General features: G+C 47.5%; 10 protein-coding genes across 10 annotated transcripts; 5 read left to right on the top strand and 5 right to left on the bottom strand.

Moving 5' to 3' along the window:
• Nucleotides 1–293: 293 nt before the first annotated feature.
• B0J16DRAFT_373704 (dipeptidyl peptidase IV N-terminal region-domain-containing protein) lies at nucleotides 294–2,633 on the top strand (the record flags this gene model as incomplete). The annotated part of the gene is made up of 1 exon (XM_046130534.1): nucleotides 294–2,633. One exon carries the CDS (start codon nucleotides 294–296, stop codon nucleotides 2,631–2,633), a length of 2,340 nt encoding a protein of 779 aa, XP_045981621.1.
• A 1,780-nt stretch (nucleotides 2,634–4,413) lies between these two features.
• Nucleotides 4,414–6,023, top strand: B0J16DRAFT_373705 (uncharacterized protein). The gene is made up of 6 exons (XM_046130535.1): nucleotides 4,414–4,585; nucleotides 4,633–4,705; nucleotides 4,754–4,962; nucleotides 5,012–5,148; nucleotides 5,202–5,365; nucleotides 5,418–6,023. The coding sequence occupies exons 1-6, from the start codon at nucleotides 4,518–4,520 to the stop codon at nucleotides 5,949–5,951; spliced, it is 1,185 nt and encodes a 394-aa protein (XP_045981622.1). The 5' UTR covers nucleotides 4,414–4,517; the 3' UTR covers nucleotides 5,952–6,023.
• Nucleotides 6,024–6,463: 440 nt separating this feature from the next.
• On the top strand, nucleotides 6,464–8,754 carry B0J16DRAFT_416311 (uncharacterized protein). Its single transcript, XM_046133559.1, has 2 exons — nucleotides 6,464–8,102; nucleotides 8,150–8,754. The coding sequence occupies exons 1-2, from the start codon at nucleotides 6,604–6,606 to the stop codon at nucleotides 8,580–8,582; spliced, it is 1,932 nt and encodes a 643-aa protein (XP_045981623.1). The 5' UTR covers nucleotides 6,464–6,603; the 3' UTR covers nucleotides 8,583–8,754.
• Nucleotides 8,753–10,468, bottom strand: B0J16DRAFT_289779 (chitooligosaccharide oxidase). The gene is made up of 3 exons (XM_046124220.1): nucleotides 9,961–10,468; nucleotides 9,377–9,911; nucleotides 8,753–9,325 (listed from the first exon to the last, which is right to left on the bottom strand). Exons 1-3 carry the CDS (start codon nucleotides 10,425–10,427, stop codon nucleotides 8,852–8,854), a joined length of 1,476 nt encoding a protein of 491 aa, XP_045981624.1. The 5' UTR covers nucleotides 10,428–10,468; the 3' UTR covers nucleotides 8,753–8,851.
• Nucleotides 10,469–11,260: 792 nt separating this feature from the next.
• B0J16DRAFT_356876 (cytochrome P450) lies at nucleotides 11,261–13,018 on the bottom strand (the record flags this gene model as incomplete). Its single annotated transcript, XM_046129507.1, has 5 exons — nucleotides 11,261–11,709; nucleotides 11,741–12,334; nucleotides 12,383–12,451; nucleotides 12,507–12,597; nucleotides 12,656–13,018. 5 exons carry the CDS (start codon nucleotides 13,016–13,018, stop codon nucleotides 11,261–11,263), a joined length of 1,566 nt encoding a protein of 521 aa, XP_045981625.1.
• A 741-nt stretch (nucleotides 13,019–13,759) lies between these two features.
• Nucleotides 13,760–14,609, bottom strand: B0J16DRAFT_345534 (uncharacterized protein). Its single transcript, XM_046128282.1, has one exon. It carries the CDS (start codon nucleotides 14,569–14,571, stop codon nucleotides 13,972–13,974), a length of 600 nt encoding a protein of 199 aa, XP_045981626.1. The 5' UTR covers nucleotides 14,572–14,609; the 3' UTR covers nucleotides 13,760–13,971.
• A 609-nt stretch (nucleotides 14,610–15,218) lies between these two features.
• B0J16DRAFT_401405 (putative xylanase) lies at nucleotides 15,219–16,032 on the bottom strand (the record flags this gene model as incomplete). Its single annotated transcript, XM_046132571.1, has 3 exons — nucleotides 15,219–15,549; nucleotides 15,602–15,692; nucleotides 15,743–16,032. The coding sequence occupies 3 exons, from the start codon at nucleotides 16,030–16,032 to the stop codon at nucleotides 15,235–15,237; spliced, it is 696 nt and encodes a 231-aa protein (XP_045981627.1). The 3' UTR covers nucleotides 15,219–15,234.
• Nucleotides 16,033–19,271: 3,239 nt separating this feature from the next.
• On the top strand, nucleotides 19,272–20,455 carry B0J16DRAFT_345535 (uncharacterized protein). Its single transcript, XM_046128283.1, has one exon. It carries the CDS (start codon nucleotides 19,337–19,339, stop codon nucleotides 20,327–20,329), a length of 993 nt encoding a protein of 330 aa, XP_045981628.1. The 5' UTR covers nucleotides 19,272–19,336; the 3' UTR covers nucleotides 20,330–20,455.
• Nucleotides 20,456–21,075: 620 nt separating this feature from the next.
• B0J16DRAFT_345537 (uncharacterized protein) lies at nucleotides 21,076–22,233 on the bottom strand. Its single transcript, XM_046128284.1, has 5 exons — nucleotides 22,153–22,233; nucleotides 22,095–22,099; nucleotides 21,762–21,977; nucleotides 21,655–21,703; nucleotides 21,076–21,597 (listed from the first exon to the last, which is right to left on the bottom strand). Exons 1-5 carry the CDS (start codon nucleotides 22,156–22,158, stop codon nucleotides 21,466–21,468), a joined length of 408 nt encoding a protein of 135 aa, XP_045981629.1. The 5' UTR covers nucleotides 22,159–22,233; the 3' UTR covers nucleotides 21,076–21,465.
• Nucleotides 22,234–24,226: 1,993 nt separating this feature from the next.
• On the top strand, nucleotides 24,227–25,377 carry B0J16DRAFT_401407 (uncharacterized protein; the record flags this gene model as incomplete). Its single annotated transcript, XM_046132572.1, has 5 exons — nucleotides 24,227–24,263; nucleotides 24,319–24,566; nucleotides 24,645–24,770; nucleotides 24,847–24,978; nucleotides 25,042–25,377. 5 exons carry the CDS (start codon nucleotides 24,227–24,229, stop codon nucleotides 25,375–25,377), a joined length of 879 nt encoding a protein of 292 aa, XP_045981630.1.
• Between the last annotated feature and the right edge of the window lie 72 nt (nucleotides 25,378–25,449).

Genomic DNA, 25,449 nt, shown 5'->3' on the forward strand with positions numbered 1-25,449 from the left:
TGGCAGGTGCAACATAACACGGGGAACTTTTTCCAAATAGTCCAAAACGGGCAGGTCTATGACCTTTCCCCCCCGGCTCCGTATTTACATCTAAGCCGTCCCGGGAAGGCGATAGCACGCTAGGGCCTTGTCGATCGCGAAGATCCTGGTATAAGCTTAAGTTGGAGTTGATTGTTTATCGTTGAGGGAAAACTTATTAAGACTCATGCGCGACCTTCTCTTCTTCTTTCCTGTCTCATCCCACTCTCACCTTCATTCTTTTCCCTCCAACGTCAGCCGTTGAATCGTTGAGTATGGCTGCCAAAGTCATCTTGGCCACTCTTTTGGCCTTTGCCCCTCTGGGACTGGCTGTTGATCCTCCTCGCCAGCCCCATCAGCCTACTGGCGAGGGCGATCGCCTCCTCACCTTCAACGAGACGAGCCCAAGCGCCAAATTGCGACCGTCTTCTTTGAGCGTTGACTGGTCTTCCGTTGGTGGCGATGGAAACTATATCGTCCTCAGCGACGACGGTGATCTCGTTCTAGAGGACATTGTTTCCGAGAAGACGACCAAGTTTGTCACGGCTGATAAGCTCCCCAAGGACCTGCACGAGTACTGGATCAGCGGTGACGCTAAGAAGGTCCTGGCCGCTTCCAACTATACCAAGCAATACCGCTACACTTACTTTGCGGATTATTTTGTTCTTGATGTCGAGTCTGGCAAGAGCGAGCCGCTTGTCAAGGACCAGGTTGGCGATATCCAGTATGCTCAGTTTTCGCCCAATGGAGATGCTGTGGCTTTTGTGCGCGATAACAACCTTTTTATTCGTGGCAGTGATGGAAAGGTCGAGCAGATCACTTCTGATGGCAGTCCAGATATGTTCCATGGCGTTCCTGATTGGGTCTACGAGGAGGAGATCTACGGCAGTCGCTCTGCGCTGTGGTGGTCGCCTGACTCACAGTTCATCGCGTTCCTCAGCTTCAACGAGACTGGCGTCGATACATTCACCATCCCTTACTACATGGATAACCAAAAGGTCGCCCCTACCTACCCTCGCGAGCTTGACCTACGTTATCCCAAGGTCGGCTCCAAGAACCCAACCGTTGAGCTCAACATCCTTGATGTTTCTGCGGGCGAGTACAAGCCCGTCCCTGTCGATGCTTTTGAGCCTGAAGAGCTCATCATCGGCGAGGTTGCTTGGGTCACCAAGGATCACAGCGCTCTGATCTACCGCGCTTTCAACCGTGTTCAGGATCACGATGCCCATGTGGTCGTCAACCCCGAGACTCTCAAGTCCAACGTGGTTCGTGAACGTGATGGCAGCGATGGATGGCTCGAGCATACTCTATCCATTTCCTTCGTCGGCCCTTTGAGCTCTTCGGGAAACAAGACTTACTACGTCGACGTCAACGATGAGGACGGATGGAACCACATTTACCTGTATCCCGTCAACGGGGGAGAGGCTATTCAGCTCACTTTCGGCGAGTGGGAGGTCTCTACTATTCTTCACATCGACACTGCCAAGAAGCTTGTCTACTTCCAGGCTGCCAAGAGACACTCAACCGAGCGACATGTCTACAAGGTTTCGTGGGAGACCAAGAAGCTTACTCCTCTCGTTGATGAGACCGTTCCCGCTTACTGGAGCGCTTCTTTCTCATCCAACGGCGGCTACTACATCCTTCATTACCAAGGTCCTGACGTTCCCTACCAAGAGCTCTACACCGTCAACTCGACCAGCAAGCCCGTGCGTACTCTTGTCGACAACAAGCAGTTCTACCAGAACCTCACGCAGTACAACCTCCCCAACATCACCTACTTTGAGCTTGAGCACCCCGACGGCTTCACCCTGAACGTCATGCAACAGCTCCCACCCAACTTCAACTCATCCAACAAGTACCCTGTTCTCTTCACCCCCTACGGCGGTCCCAACTCCCAGCGCGCCCTCAAGTCTTTCCAGGCCCTCAACTGGAAGCAGTACATCTCATCTGACCCTGAGCTCCAGTACATTGTCTACACCGTCGACAACCGCGGTGCTGCCATGCAAGGCCGCAAGTACCGCTCCACGGTCACTTCTCAACTCGGCAAACTCGAGCCCCTCGACCAGATCTGGGCTGCTGAGCAGTTTGTCTCTATGTTCGACTACGTCAACCCTGAAAAGATCGGCATGTGGGGATGGTCCTACGGCGGTTATCTTACAGCCAAGACCATTGAGGCGGATTCTGGCGTGTTCAGCTTCGGTCTCATCACCGCTCCCGTATCAGACTGGCGCTTCTACGACTCCATGTACACGGAGCGCTACATGAAGACTCTCGACGAGAATGAGAAGGGATACCTTGAGACAGCCGTGCACGACGTATCGGGTTTCAAGAACATCGCCGGCGGCTTCAGTGTCCTCCATGGCACAGGCGATGACAACGTGCACTACCAGCACGCGGCTGCCATGATTGATCTTCTCGTTGGCTCTGGCGTTTCGCCTGACAAGATGAAGATGTTTGCTTTCACCGATAGCGACCACAGCATTGTGTACAACGGTGCTTCTGTTTGGATCTACAAGTACCTTACCGCGAGGTTGTACGATGAGGTGAAGAGACAGCCCAAGGCGAAGGCACTGAGCCATCAGTGGAACAAGAGACGCATCGAGATTGTGGCTTAGGTGCTCAGTGTTGTCGTTTTATAGATGTGTATAATAGCATACATACTTAATCCAAGTAATCCAAGTAATCCATTAACATTTTGTGTCCCTGAACTGCACGTGAATAATGACCGGAAAACAAGTAGGAGTTTTGTAGCAAAAGGCTCCATTGGATCACGGGGACTCCAAGATTAGCTTTTGCCATGCAAACATCGAAGCTTTCGTTTGGTGAGTGAACCTTGATATCGAGATAGTGGTATCGGAATACCATCATGGTTGCCAGCCAGTCAGCAAAGAATCGATACATCTGACCAACCATCCTCATGCTCAGGTACCAACGCATGGATACTTTGACTGCTCGCTCCTGTCCACAGCTGGAACTGGGTATACAAATCGAATCAAGTAACTTCCCTATAATTTAAATCTCATGGCTTTTAATTTTTGGAGGTTGTTCCTGAGTTATGACAACGCAGTAAACTGACAACATGCGCTAATACTAGAATTTTTACTGTATTGAGAAAGATAATTCCACTAACAATATTCATTTAATATTATTGGATGTCACTGCTTCGCGAACGAGCTGAACTGACAGCAAATTAGCATGACTCAAATGCAAAGCGCGAAGGATCACCGCACGAATCGTGGCGTCATCCGATGTCGCAAGTCAAATGATGGACAGGAACACAATTTTCATCCAGCGAAAATGACGCATTTTAGTTGAAGGATCTTGGCCAATCGGTTCACAACCACGACAGAGTAACCGACGCTTGCATGATTTCAGCCTTTGCGGGTACAAACCGGAAAAGCTTTCCCTAACCCAATACTAAAAGGACCCGAAAAAGAAGCCAGTTGCAAATAACCTTGACAGTCGTGACACGTACCCGGGGGCGCGGAAGTAATTCCTGCAGCAAATATATGATGGTGTCTAGGCCCTTTTGATCGCTTGTTGTGATAGCTCTGCGGGCGCACATCATCGGGTTACCATCCAGATCTGAACCACATCGCCGGGACATGCTCAGGGGTCAATCACATGTGTCTTCCCTGCAGCGACATCTGTGTCTTATAGACCTGCATTGATAGAGAACGCCACACGACATCTGATGTGCCTAGAAGAGGCAGTTCGCCGACAAGCCACAGACAATCGGCCCCCTTTCTTTGACAGGAGATGCGAAAAATTGCTTATCATTAGTGTCTGGGAGTAATAGCATCGATTTTGACCAATAATCACATGTTGTGTTCATTCTCAGTAAAAAGAAACGTAATAGTGGATCAAGCCTTATTTGGTCCCCTGATTTGTGCCCTGTCAGTTCCGACGTCGCAGTGGTGAAGTTTTCCATGATCTTCAGCTATGACAGTAGTCTAGAAGCACGGTCTTTTCTTAAATGATCACCATTTTCACTCCGTAGTGAATACGGGTATACGAATCCCTGCTGTCATTATCTCTCCAAAGAGGAATCTCGTCCGCAAGTCTAGACGAAGCGAGCGTTTCGGTTGTGCATTGTGGCTTGGTCTAACCATCTATTCTCTAGCGGACGGTAACCTGGGCGAAGCAACTCTTTGACACCTCAGTTAGCGTCTGACTTATAGAAACTAGTAAACTCAAAACCTCGAACCCACTTGCTTGTTGGTCAGGATCGTAGAAGCATCGTGGGAAGAAAGAGAGGTTCCGATATTAGACCGACTCGACTGGGCTGATTCGGAATCCCAGTTTTCCACGTGTTGACCATGCAGGTCAGTCTATCACTCAAGATCTAAGGGGACACTTAATGCGGCTGCACCCCTGGCTTGCATCTGCAGATCACACCACATTCGTTTTTCGTTCTTTCCTTTTTCTTTGCTATTGATGACCTATTGCGTTTGTTTTTGTAAAGGCCTTTCGTTGGGACTAAGGTATCATCAGTAGCCATGGCGAAACTCGATACTGAGATGTGGGCATGGTACGCCTTGACGCTCATTGTGGTCATCTTCAGAATGTAAGAACAGCTTTGGTCTTGTGATGTCAGTTGCTGATTCTTTGCAGGACTTCTCGTCGGATGTTGTTGGGATCATTCAAAGGAATGTTGGCAGATGATTACCTCATGGCTTTGACAATGGTTGGTTACAGTATCGCCTGCTATGGGAACAAGCACTAATCGTCGCAGATCACATATACAGCTCTCCTTGCAGTCGTCAGCGTCCTCGGCCATACACCAACTAACCTCATCGACCCGTCCCTCAACCTGAAACTCACTCCCGAAGACATCAAGATACGCGAATACGGATCGAAATTGGTTCTCGTTACCGAACATATGCAGATGATTACTCTCTGGGGCGTCAAGGGATGTTTACTGTTCATGTACAGTCGACTTACGTAAGTTGCTATCCATTGGGATATGTAATGGCACGGCTAATCATTGCAGGCTGAGTTTGAAGCAAAACTTCTTGGTCAAGCTCGTAGCCGGTTATGTGGTCGTCGGATTCGTGGTAATGCAGATCTTGTGGTTCGCTGCTTGGTGTCGACCATTTGACCATTACTGGCAGGTTCCTCCAGACGACTGTAAGACCTTCCAAGGCTGAATGCGTGAGATGCTTTGACTAATGTCACTCTAGTGAACTGTTCAGCTGAAACGAACCATATGATCACCAACGCTGTCATCAACATCTCTTCAGACATAATGATCATTATCCTTCCTATGCCGGTGTTTCTACAGTCTCAACTGCCGCTCAAACGGAAGATTATTCTTTGTGGTATTTTTGCACTGGGTATCTTCACTGTAAGTCCAATAACGTCATGCCTTATCGCCCAGACCTTCTGACACACTGCAGATCCTGGCAGCAACCATGTCCAAGATATACAGTCTTGGTGATCCCTACGGCACAGAATGGTCATACTGGTACATCCGCGAAGTCTCAACCGCCGTCATAGCCGCCAACCTCCCTCTAACCTGGACCCTTCTCCAACGTGTTTTCCGTCTCGGCTCTTTCAGTGCACGCTACGGTTACGGCAAATCATCCAACCAACGCACTGGCGAAGGGGCATCACGCTTCCGCTCCGCGTACGGAAACCTCAGCAGCATGGACCGACGACCCAAGCGACCTCCGTACGTCGAACCTGGTATGAGTTTGAACGATAGTCAGGAGGAGATCAACGGGAAGGATATCCCGTTGAAGATTTACCAGAAGAATGAGGTTACGGTTAATATCACGACAGAGGAGGCCAAGTCGGATCAGAGGTCACCGTCACCGCCTGGCCAGCCGGGATTTTTGAGAGAGGCTGTTTCGCATACAAGTACAGAGGGTGATAGATCGGTGAATGAGATGGAACTTGGAGTTGTTACCAAGGTCTACCATGGAGTTTGATGAGTCAATTCAATTCTAAATAGAGCATAGACGGCCTTTGGAAAGCATAGAACATTAGACCTAATAATGGAACCAGATATTTCAATTTGCTTGTCTTTCGTCACGATGAGCAAGACCCAAACACCACCAAAATTATTGGGGTGGGTTCAACTGTTATACCATGATGGGGTACTTGAACGATTGCAACTCTGGGCTTTTACTTGATCAAGCTATAACCTGGCCGGGTAATTGACTGCATGAATTGGACGTCAAGAGGAATTTGATTAACTGTCTGAATTAAAGGCCCTTTTCGATCTTGATAACCGTTAAATATGGCTTCAAGTCGTTCTCTTCTGTCTTGGCTCAGGCAAGTCGCTCTGGCATACTCATTCTGATTGGTTGGATGGAAATGAAGTCTCCAACGGGTGCCTTAAAATAGTGGATTCGGCCCTAACGGGAAACGGCCGGGTCCCCTGAACTAACATTCATTTTCCTACCAACCAACTTTTCTCACAACTCAACTTCCTTTGACCGCTCTATTTCCTGAGAATAATCGTTCAGATTCAATCAGATTTCCTTGGGGACTCAGAAAACAAGTCCAGAACTGTGAAGCAGAGAGAATATACTCTACCTTGCGCCGCTTTATAATAACGCCTCACTCTCACCGTTCATCATGTCCGACTACGCTGAGCGAATGCTTCGGGCTGATATGGCCCTGACCGAGAATGGTACGCCCTTTCATCAATACTTTTACGAGGCCGGTAGAATTCGTGGGAATAGACGCCAGGCCGATAGTCCAACCGACGTCAACCATCTCATCTTGACTCGGCCCGGCCCTAGTCAGCAACACAGACTTTGGATAATGGACCGCATCATGGAGCCTCAGACAATCGTGCATTTTGTTGAATTTCTTATGAACGGCCAACTTCCTGATGGTGGCCAGACGACTCACACCCTACTAACCCCCGAAGAGGCCAGAAATATGAGTAACCCATTCCCTGACTGGGCACCTGCTCCCTTCAACCTCCAGAGTAGATCAACTATGGACTGGGTCCTCACTCGCATTGGCTCATTCGAAGATTCAGCGCGCCTTTGGCCAATAGCTAAAGAGCTTCATGCGATGAAGTCAAGGATTTGGGAGGGCTTACTGCCTCTCTCTGAACGACGATGGGTTGAGTTGAAGCTTGACGACCCGAAAAACTTCAAAGCCGCCTGTCAGTATTTCATTGCTGTCATTAATGTTTTCGCCTACCTCAATAACCCGCGTACTAAGCATGCTTTGCGCACCACGTACAATTTGATTTGGGATCATCTCAAGGTTTTTGAACGAGCTGTCAACGCCAAGCGCAGAGTGGATGCGGAGGGTAGTCCATACGATGAGGTCTCCGTGACTGCCCTGTGGTACCAGTACATTAGAGCCCATTACGATTCTATGTGCGAGAAGGCTCACCAGTGGGTGATCGAGCATATTGAGCGAATTCGAGAGCCAATAGTCCTTGCGCTGGGTAGCCATCAGCCTCCTCCATCGGATGTCATTGATGCCAAGCAGCGGGAGCTGACAGACAAGATTCACGATTTAGCCATAAACACATCTGAGGCCGATTACATCATATTCATGCCTACGGATGGTTATAAAGGCGACAGCCTCTCCGCTCAAGAGCGCAAGCCGCTACCAGCAGATCGCAGTGGAGGCTTTCGTGAGGAGCCGATCTCGTGGTCGGCCAATATACACTGGCGAGCACAAGATTACAAGGCACGAATTCGTTTTCTAAGTAGAAAAGAGATGTATGACCACTTGCAGCGAGAGGGTCTCTATCTTACGGGAGCGCTTCTGAATAATGCTGAACGCCTGGTCATAACAAGCATCAGCCAGATCGATGGGCAGACAATGGCCCGACATGAACTAAGAGGCTTCCCGGAGCCTTCCACTGTAGATCGCTGGATCGAATACGCGCGGCAATCAGGGCAAAGCGTGAAAGGATTCGTCGCCTATCGGTTGTGTTGGGAGTACGATGACGACAAGTGGGCAAAATTCAAGGGACGGTTTGAAGCTGATGTAGCGGATTGGGGACGTGGAAAAGAGGGAATCGATGATGCTCTTCGAGCTTGCAAGATCCATTGGGTAGATGCCGAGAAGGATATCAGGGATGACGATGTCGAGGGTGCCAAGAAGTAAGTCGCCAATACAGTGTCCGGTTCACGAACTAATATGAGAGCAGGCACTTCAAGGACGCCGTCTTCGATGTCCCAGTTCACAATCGAGTCTTCCTAGCCATCGACAAAGCCACCATGAAATCATATCTGGAACCAGCCCCTACCAAAGCCAAATTCGTCCTCGCCGTTGATGCAAAGTTTGACGGTAAAGATGCAACCCCGGAATCACCCGGGTACAAAGGGACCATGCGCATACTAGGCAGTCTACTATGGGACGAACTAGGTGCAATGCTAACCACGCAGGGAGCATCCATCCAAGACTTGTGGCCTTTTGCGATGAGTGACGCTGAAAAGGTTTATAGAGGTCCTAAGTTGGATATGGTGTTGAAGTTCCCGACTTATGAGGAGACTATAGCTTGGGAACTTGCCAGTGCTATGGTGCCTCTGATGATCGATTCGGCAAGGGATACGCGAAATAGTCAAGATGGCCCAAGATGAGACATTACTTGACCCGCGCATGCGCATATATACATACAACCAAAACTAGTAGACCTGACAGAGCTTTATAGTTAAGCTTTGTCTGCCCTATTGATAGAGTAAAATCGGCTATCTGATACTGTCAGGATTAAGTTCATCACTATTTCAAAAGGAAGGGAGTTGAGATCAATGGTGATTGATATAATAGTCTAGAAATTAATGCCGCTAAATGCCAAATCTATAATGCTCTATATAACAAAGACAAATAATATGCAGACACCCCAATACACTTAAGCCTTGGGCTGGATGGATTGAGGGTTGCGGAACAAGTTCTTCGGGTCGTACTTGGCCTTGACCGACTCCAGCTTTGCAACATTGCTTCCCCAGTACATCTCCGTGGCCCGATCACCCTTGATCTGCGAATCGGGGTAGTTGACGTACATGCCCCAGGTACCTTCCTTCAGTGAGTTGGAAATGCTCTGTCTCAAGCCCTTGATGAGACCGAAACCGTCAGAAGGGTACTTTGCGGTCTGCGCAACACTGTCGTAGAATTGGAAGAGGAGTAGTGTGTCCCGGTGCACGTAGGCGGTATCGCTGGGCTTGGGCTTGGAGACGGCGGAGTATTTTCCGCCTGTGATATCCATCTGTAGCCACCATGAGTGGCTGCTGCTTTGGCCGGTTGTTGAGACGTAGTTGACGAAAGACTTGAATTGGTTGAGGGTCAATTCGGGGGCTGCGAGACTGCTGGCGTAGAAGTTGTCGTGCTGAGATGAGTTAGCTATATGTCGCATTAGGTTTTGAGTGAAGTGACTTACTGCATCATATGAAGCGCTTGTGGGGTTAACGTCAACACCCGCACCAGCAAAGTGAGTAACAAGCTCGATCCAGTTCACAGTCGTGGCAGTGACCTGAGCATTAAGCTTCTGTAGCAACGGCTGCAACTCCTTCCTCAGAGCCGCCTCATCACCGATATAAGCACCATCAACACTATAGCCGTTCTTGGAGACTGCCATCTGCATGGTAATCTCCGCAGGCATGGTCTTTCCAAACTCCTGGAAGTCGTACATTCCTTGAGGTGCCGAGTTCTTGTCAAAGTTGAGACCGATGTCGAAGTATGTAATCGTCTCAGGCGCGGCGAAGGTCTTGAATTCGAGCTCGACAACAACGCCGAAGGATGCACCGGCACCGCGGACGGCCCAGAATAGATCAGAGTTTTCGGTCTTGGAGCAGTGGACGACTTTGCCGGTGGGGAGCACGACGGTTGCGCCGGTCATGAGATCGAGGGTGAGGCCATATTTGCGGGCGACCATACCGTAGCCGCCGTGCAGAGCGTGACCACCAATACCAACTCTGCAAACTGTTAGTGACGATCACCAATTCTGCCAATTGTTGGACTTACCCAGGGCATGTTCCATGAGAAAGAGCTCTCTTGCCCTGATTCCAAAGCTCAGTCGCGACATGTCCAAGTCTAGCACCAGGCTGAATCTTTGCAGTGCCATCCTTAGCCACCTTGACACTATACAATCTATCCAACTCAATCATCAGATGGCCATCTTCGCCACCAAAGCCAAGAGAGGTATAGCTGTGTCCACCACTCTTGGCATTAACAGCAACACCGTGCTTTGCGCCGCATTCAACAGCGGCAGAGACTTGAGCGACTGTTGTAGGGACTGCAATGGCAGCTGGTTCGAATTGAAGGCGGAGGTTGTAGGCTGTGCCGTCTTCTTTCCATGTTTGAGAGCCTTGGGTGTCGATGGGGACTTTGGCTTGTGTAAGACAGCTGTTGACAGCTTCGCGCTTTGTTGGGACTGCGGAGGTCTGGGCGACGAGGCCAACTAGCAGACAGGTGAAAGTATTAATATGCATGTTTGATGTATAAGAAAGAAAGAATGAAAGAATGTTGATGAGATGAGATGGAAATGGAAAGGAGATCAAGGCAGTTATTTAATCTAAAGCCATGTTGCCGTAATTATCTCTTGGGTCAACTCCACAGATCGGCACGTTACGAGATCTGAGCCCTTGAATTGTGGGATACGAGGTACTGCTACTGCTACTGCTACCGTCACCACATTGCGGCTCTAGCGTCTTCGCCTTGACCGAGCGAGTGCGACAGATTGTCTATCCAGAATGTTAATTCAATCAACGCCATTCAAACTCAATTGAACAGAAAGGAAACAGAGAAGTAAGAAATGCAACGTTAAGACTCAGCTAAAAAACAAACTAAGGGTGGTAGCGTTGCAAATTCTCCTCGTGATGACAAGCCTCCATGTGCCGGAGTACCGATATTAACTTTGGGCTATAATTAGCTGGGCTTTGAACGTGATGTCATTCAGTGGAATTGTTTTATGGGGTTAGTGAGGCTGCACCTGAGGAATGGTGGCTCGATACACTGTAGCTTGGACGATTTGATTGGATAGGCTTCGACAACTCGCTAAAGTTCAGGGTATCCTTGAGAAAAACAGTGGTTTTCTGATTTCATGTCTTTGTGTTTACGAGTTTCTTTTCTGGTCGTCCAGAAGTCTAAACAGTGATGTAGTTTCACTGCAGTAAACTAACGTATTGTTCATTCTCGCATATTTCATACCCTGGTCAATAGTGCATCCAATTTTAATCCCCAATTAACTTGTCGCATAAATTGAATCTCTTCAATCTTTTGTCTTTAATGCCGGCGACCCCCACTATCACGTGGGAATTTCCTCTCAATGCTCCAACGTACTTAAATCCAACTCCTCCTGCCGCCTTCGAATAAGCAACTTCGCGTCAGGATTCGTCATATACGCCATCCCGAAAGCCACAGGCTCAGGCCTTTTCCCATCCACAAGCTTCCAATCATACTTAAGAAGCAAATGGCAAAGCGCAATCTTAACTTCGTTGGAGGCAAAGAATCGTCCTGGACATGCGTGCATGCCATGACCGAATCCAAGATGGTTGGGGCTTGTGTTTACAAGATATGACATCTGTTCTTTGCCTGAATCCTTGGGAAGGAAGCGGTATGGATTGAATGTTTTGGCGTTGGCGTAGTTTTCTTCGCTCCACATGTGTGTGGCTGCCACTACGACCTTGTTACCTTTTTTGACGGTCATTCCATTGGAGAGCGAGACATCTTCCGAAGCCCGTCTCCTCCAACCTGTTACAAATGCGTCAATTCCTATATGGTGCTGACTTTCTGATGTGCTTACCTATGAGAATTGGCTTCATTCGCTGTGTCTCTTTCAAAAAGCTATCCATAATCTTAAGATCAGCCAGCGCGCTCTTCTTCAGCCCTTGAACCGACAGAACACGAACTATCTCCTTGCGCAGAACAGGGAACATCTCGGGATACGTAGCAATATTGATCATCGTTTGAGAAAGCAAATCAGTAGTCGTGTGAATAGCAGCCATCGTCAGCGCAATCTGGCAATCAGCAGGCGGAAGCGCCGAACCCCCCTGGGCAAACCACTCAATCGCGTCATCGAAGGGAGATTTCTCCCCTCGAGCAAGTCCTTCAGCTTTAATCCGCCGGCGACGCTCAATATGAGGATCAAGTTCTTTTCGGGCAGCGATTAATGCTCGTCGGACTTCGCGACATTGAGGGAGGACCCAGTGAATGTAAGGACGCAGCCACCTGGGAATAACGCAGAGGATCATCATGGCTTCAAACGTCTTTCTGGTGTAGTAGGCGCAGGCATTGTTCCAGCCTCCGTCTCGGCACAGTTCTTCGCCCATGAAGACTCTTGAGGACATGCGGGAAATGATCGTTGAGATGTGTTCGTTAAGGTTGAGAGTATGCCACTCTTGGGATAGCTGTTAGAAAGCGTCGGTACGGTGTATGAATCACTTACCAGTTGAGTCTCCAATGACATTTCGCATGACCATAGCAGCCTCTTCTGATAAGGGAGTTGTGATCTTGGCTACAATTCATCCTGTCAGTGATCTGGTGGGATGTTGGTTCGGTCAAGTACAAACCAAGCGCCTTTGTCAAGTGTCGTGAAATAATCTTCGGCATGAGTTCATCATGTTGAAGAGCAGTGAACCCGGGAATATACGCATGGTTATCCTAAAAGATGTTAAACAATGCACGGCCATTGTCATAAATAGTTTTGCCTCCGACTTACATCGCTAGCAGCCGCTCCAAAGCCAAATCGTTTATCACTCTTGATCTCATCAATCATTTGAGGTGGCAGAATCGTCAACTCTCCCCACTCGCAAAACAGTCTATATGGTTCCCCAACAAACCGCCTAGCTCCGGCAGCAAGTGTCTCAAGGCTCTGACTGTTTTCCATATATCGGCGAAGGCGGGGGATGTTGCTAAATTCGAAGGTCTTTCGTGGGTTAAGCAGGTCTTGTGGTTGATTGAGTTGAGACCAGGAGATGAGTATAGCCAGGAAAGTGACGATAGCGTAGGGAATGTAAGAGACGAGGGCTATGGACATTGGTCCGGGCCCTAAGTTGTCCGTTGTTTGGTTGTAAGAATTCATTGTGCATAACTAAATCTCTGTACAAGTCGTGTAGCAGTCGGGCTTCTGAATTGAGTCTGGATATTCGCAATTGAAAGGAATTCGGGCAAGATATACCATGCATCAATTACCTGATAATATCAGACGATAAATGAAACCCTCCGAACGTACATCGTCTTACATCTTACGTGCCTGAACTGCCACCCCAAGAAGGTCGAGACAGGCCACTCAAGGATCCTAATCCATGTCCGGGTAACTCTAGATCCCGCACGCCAAGGTATCCCAAGCGTTACTTGCTGCGATATTTTACTAATTGGAGCAGCAAGCTTTGTCAGTATCAAGTTTTGCACTGGCGAGCCCACTAAACATGCCAATAGGACCAATCCGTATTACTCAGAGTCGGAAGGATTTCTGAAATGTAAGACGGCACTTGATGATAGGATTGTCAATATTACGTGTAAATAGGAACGTGACGTAATAAATGAACGGAAGTTCTATTACCGCGTGTGGGGTGATATGATATGTTTTCGCTATCTGACATTTTCAAAACCTCAGGATATTGCCTTAGGTCACGGCTCTTAATAATTGGCGGACTTTTGAGTGATGGTGTGGAGGAACATAGGGTGCCTTTGCTGAAGAGCGAAGGACTAGTCCCTTTGCTCGATAAATGGAACCTACTTAACGCACTTATTCTGAGCGTCTAAAGACTAATAATATTTTGTGGGATAAAGCTCATGTGTTAATTATCATAATTGAAACCGCCGACGTCAAAGCACATCCGAATAATCTATTGATATCTACCTAGTTCTCATCTTTCTCAGTGTTCTCGAATCAAGTATCTCGACGCCTACCTTTGATGACAGAGGGAAGAACTAGACCTGTGATATGAAAAGCTAGACTCCCCCAAAATGAAGAGACCGTATCTATCCTTCACCGTCCGATCGCTGTCCAATGTTGTGCTCAATGCACATTCATCATACCGCAGCACCTAATACGCCAACGACAACCATTGCAGCAAGGACCGAAGCCATCACACGAGAGGCCGAGGAGTCCTCAACCTTTTCAGGCGCATCGCCATCTTTTTTCTCTTCGTCTTTCTTGTCCTTGTCACCGCTGTCACCCGCAGAAGCAGTCCCTGTAATCTTAGCTTTGAGGGTACTACACGCGTCAGGCCCGACAGGAACAAGATCGGTGATATAAGGCTCATCACTACAAGACTCCCACAGGATCCGATACTCGGAGACATGTTGAGCCTGCCAGCTTGTCCACTCCGAAGCCCACTCCGAAAACTCCTCGGCCGATGATCCGGTGATGGCGGGAAGTTGGCATGGATCAGCGGTGTTGTAGAGACTTCCGAGGGCGAAGGATACACCCAGTTCTGACATGTCCATGGGTGGTGCTGGTGCGCCTGTGATGGGGAGGGAGTCTTTTAGGGACCAGCATGCCGGTAGTGTTAGGGATGGACGGGTAAGGCTCGTAGTAGTCGGAGGAGAGGTTGGGGTCGGGGTTGGAGTTTGAGCCGCTGCATATGTGGATGCGAAGGCTGAGAGAACAACAAATTTTAAGATAGTCATGGTTGCGTTGACAACTAGAAAGTTCGACGTTAGGTGAGAGAATTGTCAAAGAATATAGTCGAGAACATCGTCAGAGCTAGCAATTTATAGGACTTACTATCTACAGTGAGTGGAGGCCTCTGACCAATGACTTGCAATTGAAGGATTTTGTGATTTGGTGGAATTTACAATATTCCTTGGCCTTTACGTGAGGCGCAGCATGATCGTAAGTTCTATCTTACCTTACATGCTGGTCGGACCATAGTCGCTTACCACACTAGGATCTAACAGGTAGGTGTATAGGATTTTCAGGCAGCTAGAGTTTATTCCAACAGCTATATAACATGGGTCTATCCTTTCAACTTTCATTAAAAATGAATTCAGTAAGAGGCTCTCGTTTACAATAGGTGCGGGCATCGAAAGTCGATGTCCCAAGTTTTGCCGACGTCTCGATGGAATTGGCGTCATTCCACAAAAGTCAAAGAGAATTCGCAGTCAGTTGACTCTGTATATAAATTTCACTGTATCAGTGGGAAATAGGCGGCTGTGCATTGCATAGATTGGTAATCACAATTCAGAATAAGCCAGCGAGTAACAGTACATAGCCCTGAAATAATCCTGCCAATCTCCCCCTACACTTCCCCCATATAATCCTCACACGTATTCAATCAAGGCCGTCATAGCTTACTTGGTCTGAACATAGATGGAAGAAGAACCACTGCTCTGGTAACCCTCAGTAGCCAGGATCTGGTAGTAGTGGTTACCAAGGCGCATGCCAGCTTGAGACCAGGCGTTGAAATGAGCCTGCATGTTGACGGAACCGCTGGAGCGCTTGTTGCGGCGGATGGACCAGTATTGGTTGAAGGTCTGGACGCCGTCGATGGAAGGCTGCTGGTAGCGGGTGGACATGTAGATATCGTAGGTGTCACCGTCGGTGTAGACGGTTCCCTTCTTCTGAGCATTCTGTCCTGGGTTGTAAGAACCATAGTTCTCGATGACCTATAGAACAGTTAGTAAGCAGTTGAACTTTTGATGTCATGAGGTAACTCACGTAGTACTCGACGAGAGGGCTACGAGTCCAACCGTAGACGGCAAGGTAACCGTTACCCTGAGGGCTGAAGGAGCCGCCGTAGTTGATGGTTCTGCGTATTGTAAGCGAAATGATCTAAGTTGTCATCGAAAAGAGGCTTACCGGCCAGTACCAGGGTTCCATCCCTTGCCACCGACAAAGTTACCGGTGTTGCGCCAGTCGACCTGGTAGTGGCTGCCCTCACCCATACGGTACTGGGCGTAGCCACCACCATCAGACCACCAAGAGTAGAAGTAGCCGTTGTGGTAGCCTTCACTGTTGCCGGTGACCTGACGAGCCTCAAGGACAGAGGTGGCGTTACCATCGTCACGCTCCTCAAGGAAGTCAAAGGGGCGAGCAAGAGCCCCAGTGAGAGCCGAGGCGGCAACGAGGAGGGATTTGAAAGAGACCATGGTGATAAGAGTGTGGTTCTTGATGTCCGAGAAGCAAGCTGTTGATTGTTCGAAGAGGGCTGACCTGAAGAAGAAAAGTATCATCAGTTGGCGAGCGAACTGGTCTTATATATACTCATGAACGATGAGTTTTGCATTAAAACCAAGATATTGCCAAGCATACTAGTGGTTAATTCCGAACAAGTTCCCATCTCTTGGTCTTCGGAGACTAACTCCTTTCCAGGCTAATACAAACAAAAGCAAATTTAGACTCATCTTGGATTTTTTTGCCCCTCCTTCCCCACCATCTACACATCATCGTGGCAACACTTTATCCCATGGGGAGCCAAGACGGTAAAGCTTTCTCATGATCGGTCATGAGGGGATCAAGACTTACCCAGACCAGCAATTCTGTGATGCGATTGGCCAGGCCGAAAGGGAAGTGACATGCATCGATCACAGACTAATCTTTGCCTTGCAGAGTTGGAGTAACCACACCTTCTTTACATTCTGGCTAAATCCAATGTCTTGATTCCTTTCGTCCGTTCGTAGAGGATGTCACTTGGCGTCCAGCTTGTTTGCTACAAAGGGTAGGAGGGAGATGGATTGGTATGGCGAGTGGTACAACTCACTTGTCAATATTACTACCATGCGGCATAAAGCCGTAGACAGGTCATTTCCACTGCCAAGGTAAGAAAAAGAAAGGTGGGACGACCAACAGCAAAGCGATAAGCTGTACCCCATGCATATTTTCCTAGTGTTCATCTCATCCCGATGGCCACTACCGAGGGATCCCTTGTCTTTGGGTTATATTCCCGAATCATTAAGAACATTCGTCACAGGGGTCTCAGAACTTGGCAGAAGGCAGCATCGAAAACATAAGTTTGCTTTTTACTGACGAGTAATCTCACTGCTTCTGATGCTTACGCCGTTAAGTTCGTCCATTATGTCGATCAGCAGATTAAGCTCGACAAGTGGTATCGAGCAATGTAACAAGACATAGATAAACGGGCGATTTAAAGATTCCTGGGACTTTACCGATCCGAATGGGTTTAATCCGGCTGGTTGCCGACATGTCTAGCCCGATTAAGGAAGATGGAACATGATGCCCCGGATTACAGCATGAGGATCCTTGCAAGTTGAATTCTGGCTAAATTGCAGCATGGCCAAGACTCTTATTTAGCCTCGGGCAGTTTTATCCTTATTGAGCTTGTACAACGATTAATTCGACGACATTTGAAGAATGTGTAAACAACCACATGGTTATGGTTGTCAAGGATGGAATACCAGGAACAAAACTTCCTGAGAGATCCGAAGGGCAGTTTAGCATAAGCTCAATTTGAGGCTCCCTGGTTAAAGTCAAGTACGTAAGTGAGGGGCCGGATCAAGAAGTGATTGTGTAATGGGTTGTTGAACTTGTACAAGGATAGTCCTTGTCGCAGTCAATATCTTGTTATCCTGATATCATGTACTTTAACACCATCCACAGTATGCAAAGCTCAATTCTCAAAGTAGCTAGAATCTTAGCAATATTATGGAGAGTTCTTCTTTAGTACAATGACCGACAATTACCAAGTTTTACGTGATCCAAATATCCACCGTAACAACTGTCATTCAGCGGCATGTTTGGCGTGGGTGGTTCGATTTTCATCGAAAGGTGTGAAACTCATTTGAGGCCTATCGACCTGGCCTAGGTCTTTGTCTATAGATTCGGTTTAACCGAGTCATAAACTCCATTTTCAAGGATGGGTGGTTGTACTTCTTGCTACAAGTCCGGTCTTGCCTGTCCAATGTGCGAGGAATCAACGAGGGACCAACGAGGGACCACAATCGGGTAAGTTAATAGTTACTTTAGCTTTCCAGAGTCCCATTGTAGTGGGTTTGAGTCGCCTCCACAACTCGGCATCCCGATAGTAAGTGAGGGGAGCAAAACGGTGGATTGTGTGAGGTAAAAAAAGCCTGATCAGACTCAGCCCGTAGGTCTCGGTTTTGAACTCTTCATATCACTTTCCTTATCTAAAGCGTTGAGTTAATATGGACGACATTTTTCTTCTGGTTCTCCTCCATCTGTTATCATAATGTACATTTAAAGGGGCTAATCGGCGGCTTCTTGCCAGAGAGATTCGAGGAGTAGGATCAAGCAGTAGAAGGGAAATGAATGATGTTGGGTATCGATCTGTGAGCCCCATCGAGACCACATCTGACGCTGACCTGCGTTGGCATAAACGATCCATTTCCACCGGCAAAGAGCAATATGGGAACCCTGGTGCACTAACAGACAGATCCTAGATGGATCCGGGCTTTGAATGTCGAAGACTTAAATTTGACAGGGTCAGCTAAGCTGGCGGAACTTTGTCTGCAGGGATTGTTGTCGGACTTTCCGCGTGGAGACGCAGTGTCAACGTCGGTGTCAAAAAGGGAATGTCCTTTCAGCTAAGAAACTACTTTACAGGATTTTGACAAGATATCTCAGTACACAGTCGAGTAAACACCATAGGCTCTCTTGCTTTGAAGCCACAACCGCATAACAAGAGCTTATCGATCTGAACGAATCCATCAATATAGTCTATGAGATCCAAGAACCAGGAATGGATCGATCACAGATTAAAGTCAGGGGCATAAAAATACCGCGATTTTGTAATTCCCATCCCTCGGCGGCATAACGGTCTTTACCCGAGAAAGGCTTAGACTCTCACCTGAAGCAAGAACTTGATTGACCAACCAAATACCTGCCATAGGTGGGTCTGAGCTATCCTTGGTCTGTATAGGGTAGCTTTCGTATCTTTGGTTTGTCAATGACCTTGTATTGAGAGTTGATCCGCCGATGTGAATCTCGGGTTGTTCAAATCTGTAGCGACATTGCTGCATCTTTCTTTAGTTGATTCCTGACAAACGATACGAAGTTGGCGCACAGGCCGTGTTTGATTCGGTAAGGTCGGTCTTCCAAGCACAAAACCTTGCCTAATGTTGGTCAGAGTAGCCCTGCTCTTCAACGTCTATCTAGTGAAGATTGGGAATGATATCCATCAATGGCACCATCGCTTCGTAGCCACAGCGTAGGTTTGAGTGACCGGTCAGGCCAGCTGAGCTTCATACTGCGGTCCCATCGAGAATCCGCCCGTAAAAGTTGCCAAGACGGTGTAGCTAGATGATGATGACTAAGGTGAGGTAGGACAGTACTGGCAAGTGGGTCCTCCGGATCTTGATCAGCAGTGAAGGTAATGCTATGACGTATTTCATTCTTCCATTCCACATCGCGACGCGACAGAACTCAGACGCATCTAAAATTCCCATGACACAATCATAACCAAGCATTCAATTTTCAATGGCCGATTTTGCAGCCCGAAGGCGCGAAAACATCGAGAACAACGCACTTCTTCTGAAGGATATCAAGCCTATAATTTCAAAGACTGAGAATTCACTACCAAAGGCCAAGAGCAGTAACAAAAATAATAAACGAAAAGCAGAAACACCGCGTGCCCCTACACGACAGTCAAGGCGTATAGCAGAGGCTGTATCAAAGCCAGTATATGATGACGACAACGATGATGAAGTCAGTGTCTCCTCATCGCGAAGAGGTGCTCCTCGTGTGAAACAGGCTTCAAAACCCCAACAAGCCCTTGCAGCATCAGATTCAGAAATCGAATCGAGCAAAGAACCTTCTAAGGATATCGAAGCGATAATAGCCGGGTGGACAGCATGGGAGGCCGAAGGTGAGGATCCTGTTCGTGACGACAACGGAACAATTCGCTTTGCGTCACACCCTGATTTCCGACCGAACAAATCACCCGAAGAGATCATACGCGAAGGAAGTTTTGGCGGTTCATACTGGAGACCTTTGCGCTCCAAGCGCTTGGGCATCACGGTGCAAGATGACTGGAAAGAGCTCCCATCCTCATGGACAGCCGGCCTAGACGTGGACGCATATCTCATCAACACCACGTACGATCCCGAGATTAACAAATACGGCGTTCAGTGCGGACAAAGCATCGAAGAATGGGAGGCAGCTGGATGGATAGCTCATGAGTACGATGTTCGTGGTTGGTTCCAGTGGTACTGTCGCTTTTGGATGGGTCGCCGCTGCGCTGATGACGAGCGGCAAATAAGTCGCTGGAAGAAATGTGTTGGAGAGACCGGGCGCTGGAGGAGAATTTTGCTGAAGAAATATGTGGCTCTTGGGATACGGAGTGTGTTTGCTGATGATGGGGAGGACGAGGATGGGCCTGATGTCAGTCCTGTGGTGCACCAGACATGTCACCACTGGGCGTATGAGGTTCGGCAGGATGCATTAGATCGCTTTTGGGCAGATGGGAAATAGGGCTCTGTTCAATTCTGGGAATCAGGTCCTATTATTAATACTTAGAGGGCATACGTTATTCACAAATGATAGCAGTGAAGTTTGATGATTGTTAATCGAGCTCTTTGATTAATCCCATTACGGGAGAACCAATCTTGGTCTCTTAATCTCTCACGAATCCAACCCAGATAATCTGGACTCACACAATTGAGCCTCGACAGTGACAAGGAGACTATTGATACCGTTTAAAATACTATCGTACACTACAGAGACTATAGTGAGCTGAGGAAACCCGGAGTGATGCACTGATGAGTTGAGGATTGATTGGGAACCCAGCCTCTGCTTGTACTTATGGTCAAAAACTCACAGCTTTCGATCGACATACAATCACTTCACCTCCGCTGCTATATAAACCTTAGACGCGCCCCCGAGCTAGCCATTACTCCAATACATTAAATCCAGCTCACTCAACATTTTATCAACACAATCACATTATATTTAACAAGCATTGTATAACGACAAAATGCCCGGTCCAGAGTCGCCAAAGCCAGCTCAGCCTCGCCCACCGGTTCCTACCCCTCACCCTGAACCCCCTCCTCGACCTATTTCGCCAGACTCTGACTAGGTTTGACGGGAAGGGAGTGGTCATCAGACTGTAAAGAGGTGATGGTTAGGATAGAAAGATAAAACTTTAATATCAACCTCGAAGGCTTATAGATTTCGAGGTCATTGAATATACTTATTACACAACTAATAAGTAAACATGCTACAATGAACCAACAAATCGCGAGACATGAAAGTAACTGTTGATTACAATTATACAAACCTGCAGACTCTCCTGTCACCTGATCACTTGTACACTATCCTGTCTGTGAACTTCCTGCATCGCTCTTGAGCCGGCTGCTAAGTGGGTGATACCCCTTTGTAACGGCGTATATGTGTATTGAAGGGTGTTATAATGAGCCCACCCTAACCTTTCCGTCCTGCTGACCGATATTTTCCTTTATAGATGCAGGACAACGACTGCACGATCTATATCTCTATCATATAAGCTCGCCCACGACGGGTCGACCTTGAATCCTCCCAGAGGTTCAGAACTGCATGTATGAACTTTGGATGTTGTTGCCCTTGAGCATTTGATTCGTAGCCCAGCGCAATCATTTGGCCGGCATGCGCCCAAGAACAACATCATAGGAGAGTTCAGAGAGTTCAGAAGCTTCAATTTCTCGTGAAATGCCAGCAAGGTATTGTCTGAGTGTACCCCTTGTATTTGCATATACCATTTTACTCTGCAATAGTGTTAGCAAAACTGCCATGTATTGTAGAACCCTGATACATCTACTTACCTTAACTTTGGCGTCTTCCGGGGACCAGACAACATAGACCATTTTGTTCCTTGGTTAACGAGTTAGCTATAAAAGGAGAACGACAGGTTGATTTAGATTGTGTATACCTTTCTTCGTCCCCGATCTTATACCGGAAGTCAGACACAGCCAAACGAGGTTCGTTTTCTGGCAAAGCTCCTAAGAACGTTTCCCAGTCATGATCATTGCCTGTTGTATCCACTACAAACTCAGTGTTATCGTGAGACAGCTTGAAGACAGCATAGGCTGAAGTCATATATTTCACTTTCTCAAATTCCTTAAGGACTGATTCGTTTACTGTAACACTATAATAACGTTAGTTATAACAAATCCGTCAAGCCATGCTATAATAGCGGCATTTTAGCTATAACTCCCTCTCTCTGGGAGCGCTTATAGTTGAGAGTATATATGATAAGACGAACCCGGACTTAGAGGTATTAGTATATAGGTTGAAATTCTCTGCTATCAATTGCGACTTACCGACATGTTCACTGTAGTATAATAGGTGGTAACTTATATAGTATCACTTTTCCTTAAGACTGTAGTTTAAGATGATAACAACAAGGGAGGGAAAAGTCAAAACAAAGTCCAGAAACAGCCTGAATATTTATACATCAGTTCAAGATACTATAAAGCTGTTTACTAGGCAGGAATGCATACAGCTTGGCGTAGGGGTCTGAGCGACACTATCGAATTTTAGCGCTGTAGAAAACGTCATGTCCGCCTGAACCAGACAATCTTAGATAGCAATAAGTAAAAGATCGCCATTACAAGACAGTCAGAAAGGCATAATGATATCATCTGAGACATCGAGGGAAGGTTGTTGTATGCAAATGGAAGAATTCCGTCAGCAATGCCTTGGAAAAATAGTCCGGGCGACATTCTGTTCCAGAAAGATTGTCAATCGGGTTGGGTAACTATGTGGGTACATAGACAAGGCGGTCTGGCATTTGTGCTCCAATATACTATTCTTCAACACTTTATATCTTGATGGTCTCGGCTTCTAAACACCGGTTTTATTGGTTATTGTCTACGATCCAGGCGTAGACTAGGAACCTTAATATTGTAAATCTCCCTGTGTTACTTTGTTCAATGTACTCTCTAGTTAGCAGCAACGGCTTTCGGTGGCTCATCGTGAGCCAGAGGTGATAATGTAACGGCATTGTAGAAGAAACCAAGACCCTATAAAAGTAGATCAAACCTGTCATAGGCCTTTTCAACAGAAGGTTCCTAATCACACATGTGGAATTTTAGACGATGGCAGTTATCCAACGAGGGCTCTAGTGCCATGTGGTAGATGGAAACAACAGTAAGAAATTCTCATCACTAGAGCGACATCTCGCTTCCGTTAGCTAACCCAGAATATCATTGTTGCGGTGCCCTTACAGATGCTCTTTGTTACTGGTCTTCAATCTTCAGGTCACATGGGCTCATTGTTTCTTGTTACCATTTGCCAGATAACGAAGTAATCCATGTAAAGCTCAGCGCCACTAAAGCAAAATTCCGAGTGCGACGACCTGAAAGTCAGAGTTCAACGAGACGGGGAGCCAACGAGGGCTTTATTGACAGGTGAGGTAACCACGGTAGCTACCGCCTACGAGTGTGAATCATTACACCGTTCATCCAAAATCCGGGCCTAACTCTGAGGAAATAGTCCTCAATTACATCGCGTCGTGGTTACTATCAGCCACTCACACAGATTATGTCTCTCCATCAACCTGACTATTAGTTAGTTACTCAACTCAGCTGCTATCTTGTGAACTGATGAGCCGCCATCCCAACACCGCGCACCTTGAGGCAGCATTCACCAGAAGCTCAGTATGTCTTGTGATCATAGAAATGAACCATATGCCTTGTGACGTCCATTTAGACAGTCATATGTCTGCCATAATCTCAGAGGCATGAGGTGGCGTCCCGTATGTGACAACTGACAAGCAGACTAGCTAAGTGGCGACCGTACGAAGAGATAACTCCACATGAAAATAATATGCAGTCAATCAGAACCAATACATTTACTGTTCATCCGGTAAGTGCCGGAAGTGTAACAGTAACCCCTGGGTTTAGTGGCCGCTGGGTTACGACATGCTTTTGCGCCACGCTTCTGGGCTTGAAATGTGAGGAAATACATTGGCCCATCTTTACAGGAGTGGCTTGAGTGGGCAGGCAATATCTGAATCGGCTGATGTTCAAAACTTAACAAGTCCTGTATGTATCGTGGCTTTCATTTAGGCCAGAAGAACCGCCGTTGACTTTTCATTATACGAGCTCACCCGCATATAGCTGAAGGTCTACATCGTGCCTATTTAACTTTGGAGTTTTTTTGAGGGGCAGGTCTTACAGAGTATACAGACAAAACAACACAATGACATTCACAGATTGTGGATCGTGCAAATTTAGTCTTCAAGCTGTAAACATTAATACGAGTCCATGCTGAGAACATAAATACGAGTGCTTCCCCATTCACCAAACTGCTTCCTGCTTGACTCAATCCGCTTCAACATCGACTTCTTATACAACACAGAGAACCTTTACTATCCAGTAAATAACAGCCAATATGTTCAAATTCCTTCCCGTTCTCCTCTTTGCCATTGGTAAGTTCCCAATACATCGGCTGTGGACATGTTCAAATAACCCTTTTTCTTTCAGTCGGTGGTGTCTTTGCCCGCGGCTACGGTGACACGAGCTATGAGGGCCATGGCAAGAGCCAATGTGTGGAGTGGTGTGAAGAACACTTTCGACATTCTAGCAAATCGTGTATATACCCAGCTTCCAAGGGCAAAGGTCCTTGCTATGACTGCGGCCCCAACAGCACCAACCCGGCCAAGAAGCTTTGCTATGATGGTTGCAAGGACACAGCGTCTGACAATGCGAACTGTGGCAAGTGTGGTAATTCTGTAGGACTCCCACAAGCCGAAAGTTTTTGCATGGTGTTGCATTAGTGAGTCCGTAAACTGACACGCGAACTTGCATAGTGCCCCTCGGAAACCAACTGCGTCGAAGGAATCTGCATCTGCACTAATTCCAAGCAGCCCCAATGCGAAAGCACTTGTCCAGACTACCTTTCGGATCCAGCCAACTGCGGACAATGCGGTAACGCTGTAAGTTTATCTGCCCTGCCCTGTCCAACCCTGCTTTATGTAAGAAGTCCTTGATGATGCTGACTAACTGACTTAGTGTAACGCGGATGCTGAGAAATGTCAAGCTGGAAGCTGTGTTCTTAACTGCCCGGACGGCGAGACTCAATGTGGTTCCTCGTGTGTTAATACAAACACAGACCCCAATAACTGTGGTGAATGTGGCAATGTAGTAAGTCTTATCTCCTTGCCTGATCTAGTCTTCCGTCTTCACAACTAACCACATGTCATCTAGTGTTCCTCAGGCCAATGCGAGAACGGCGCGTGTGTAGCACCTGGATGCACAGGTCAGACATGTGAGACATTCACAGCCTGTGGTCCTGGCGGCACGTGCGTGTGCGCTTCTATATCGGATGGACGAGGCTTTTGCGTCGACGGGAACCAGCCTTGCGCTAATCTGGCTGACTGCGATACCTCCAACAACTGTCCTAGTGGTTTTGTATGCGCTGTAGGCTCATGCTGCAACAGAAACGTTTGCGTTCAGGCCGACGCCTGTACTAACAGCGCAAGCCAGGCCTCCTTTGAGAAGGTTTCGGGTGATACTGTTGGACGTCGTGCTGGTGGTAAATAGTGTAAAGAAGAGGATATGTTATCCATGGGCCTTGACTATGTATACATGTCAAATACAGATATAGAGGCATGC

This window comes from Fusarium flagelliforme (genome assembly GCF_020744385.1).
Source record: "Fusarium flagelliforme strain FIESC 12 MPI-CAGE-AA-0113 chromosome Unknown B0J16scaffold_5, whole genome shotgun sequence".
NCBI lineage: Eukaryota > Fungi > Ascomycota > Sordariomycetes > Hypocreales > Nectriaceae > Fusarium > Fusarium flagelliforme.

Bases quoted from the DNA above. Each gene is read 5' to 3' on its own strand.
- B0J16DRAFT_289779 (XM_046124220.1), bottom strand. From the start codon at position 10,427: ATGCATATTAATACTTTCACCTGTCTGCTAGTTGGCCTCGTCGCCCAG. The intron at 9,912-9,960 runs GTAAGTCCAACA...AACAGTTTGCAG, and splicing joins TCTCATGGAACATGCCCTGG to AGTTGGTATTGGTGGTCACG. The intron at 9,326-9,376 runs GTAAGTCACTTC...AACTCATCTCAG, and splicing joins CAAGCGCTTCATATGATGCA to CACGACAACTTCTACGCCAG.
- B0J16DRAFT_345534 (XM_046128282.1), bottom strand. From the start codon at position 14,571: ATGACTATCTTAAAATTTGTTGTTCTCTCAGCCTTCGCATCCACATAT.
- B0J16DRAFT_345535 (XM_046128283.1), top strand. From the start codon at position 19,337: ATGGCCGATTTTGCAGCCCGAAGGCGCGAAAACATCGAGAACAACGCA.
- B0J16DRAFT_416311 (XM_046133559.1), top strand. From the start codon at position 6,604: ATGTCCGACTACGCTGAGCGAATGCTTCGGGCTGATATGGCCCTGACC. The intron at 8,103-8,149 runs GTAAGTCGCCAA...ATATGAGAGCAG, and splicing joins GATGTCGAGGGTGCCAAGAA to GCACTTCAAGGACGCCGTCT.
- B0J16DRAFT_373705 (XM_046130535.1), top strand. From the start codon at position 4,518: ATGGCGAAACTCGATACTGAGATGTGGGCATGGTACGCCTTGACGCTC. The intron at 4,963-5,011 runs GTAAGTTGCTAT...TAATCATTGCAG, and splicing joins TTCATGTACAGTCGACTTAC to GCTGAGTTTGAAGCAAAACT. The intron at 5,149-5,201 runs GTAAGACCTTCC...ATGTCACTCTAG, and splicing joins GCAGGTTCCTCCAGACGACT to TGAACTGTTCAGCTGAAACG.
- B0J16DRAFT_345537 (XM_046128284.1), bottom strand. The intron at 21,704-21,761 runs GTATACACAATC...TCGTTAACCAAG, and splicing joins AAGATCGGGGACGAAGAAAG to GAACAAAATGGTCTATGTTG. The intron at 21,598-21,654 runs GTAAGTAGATGT...ACACTATTGCAG, and splicing joins CGGAAGACGCCAAAGTTAAG to AGTAAAATGGTATATGCAAA.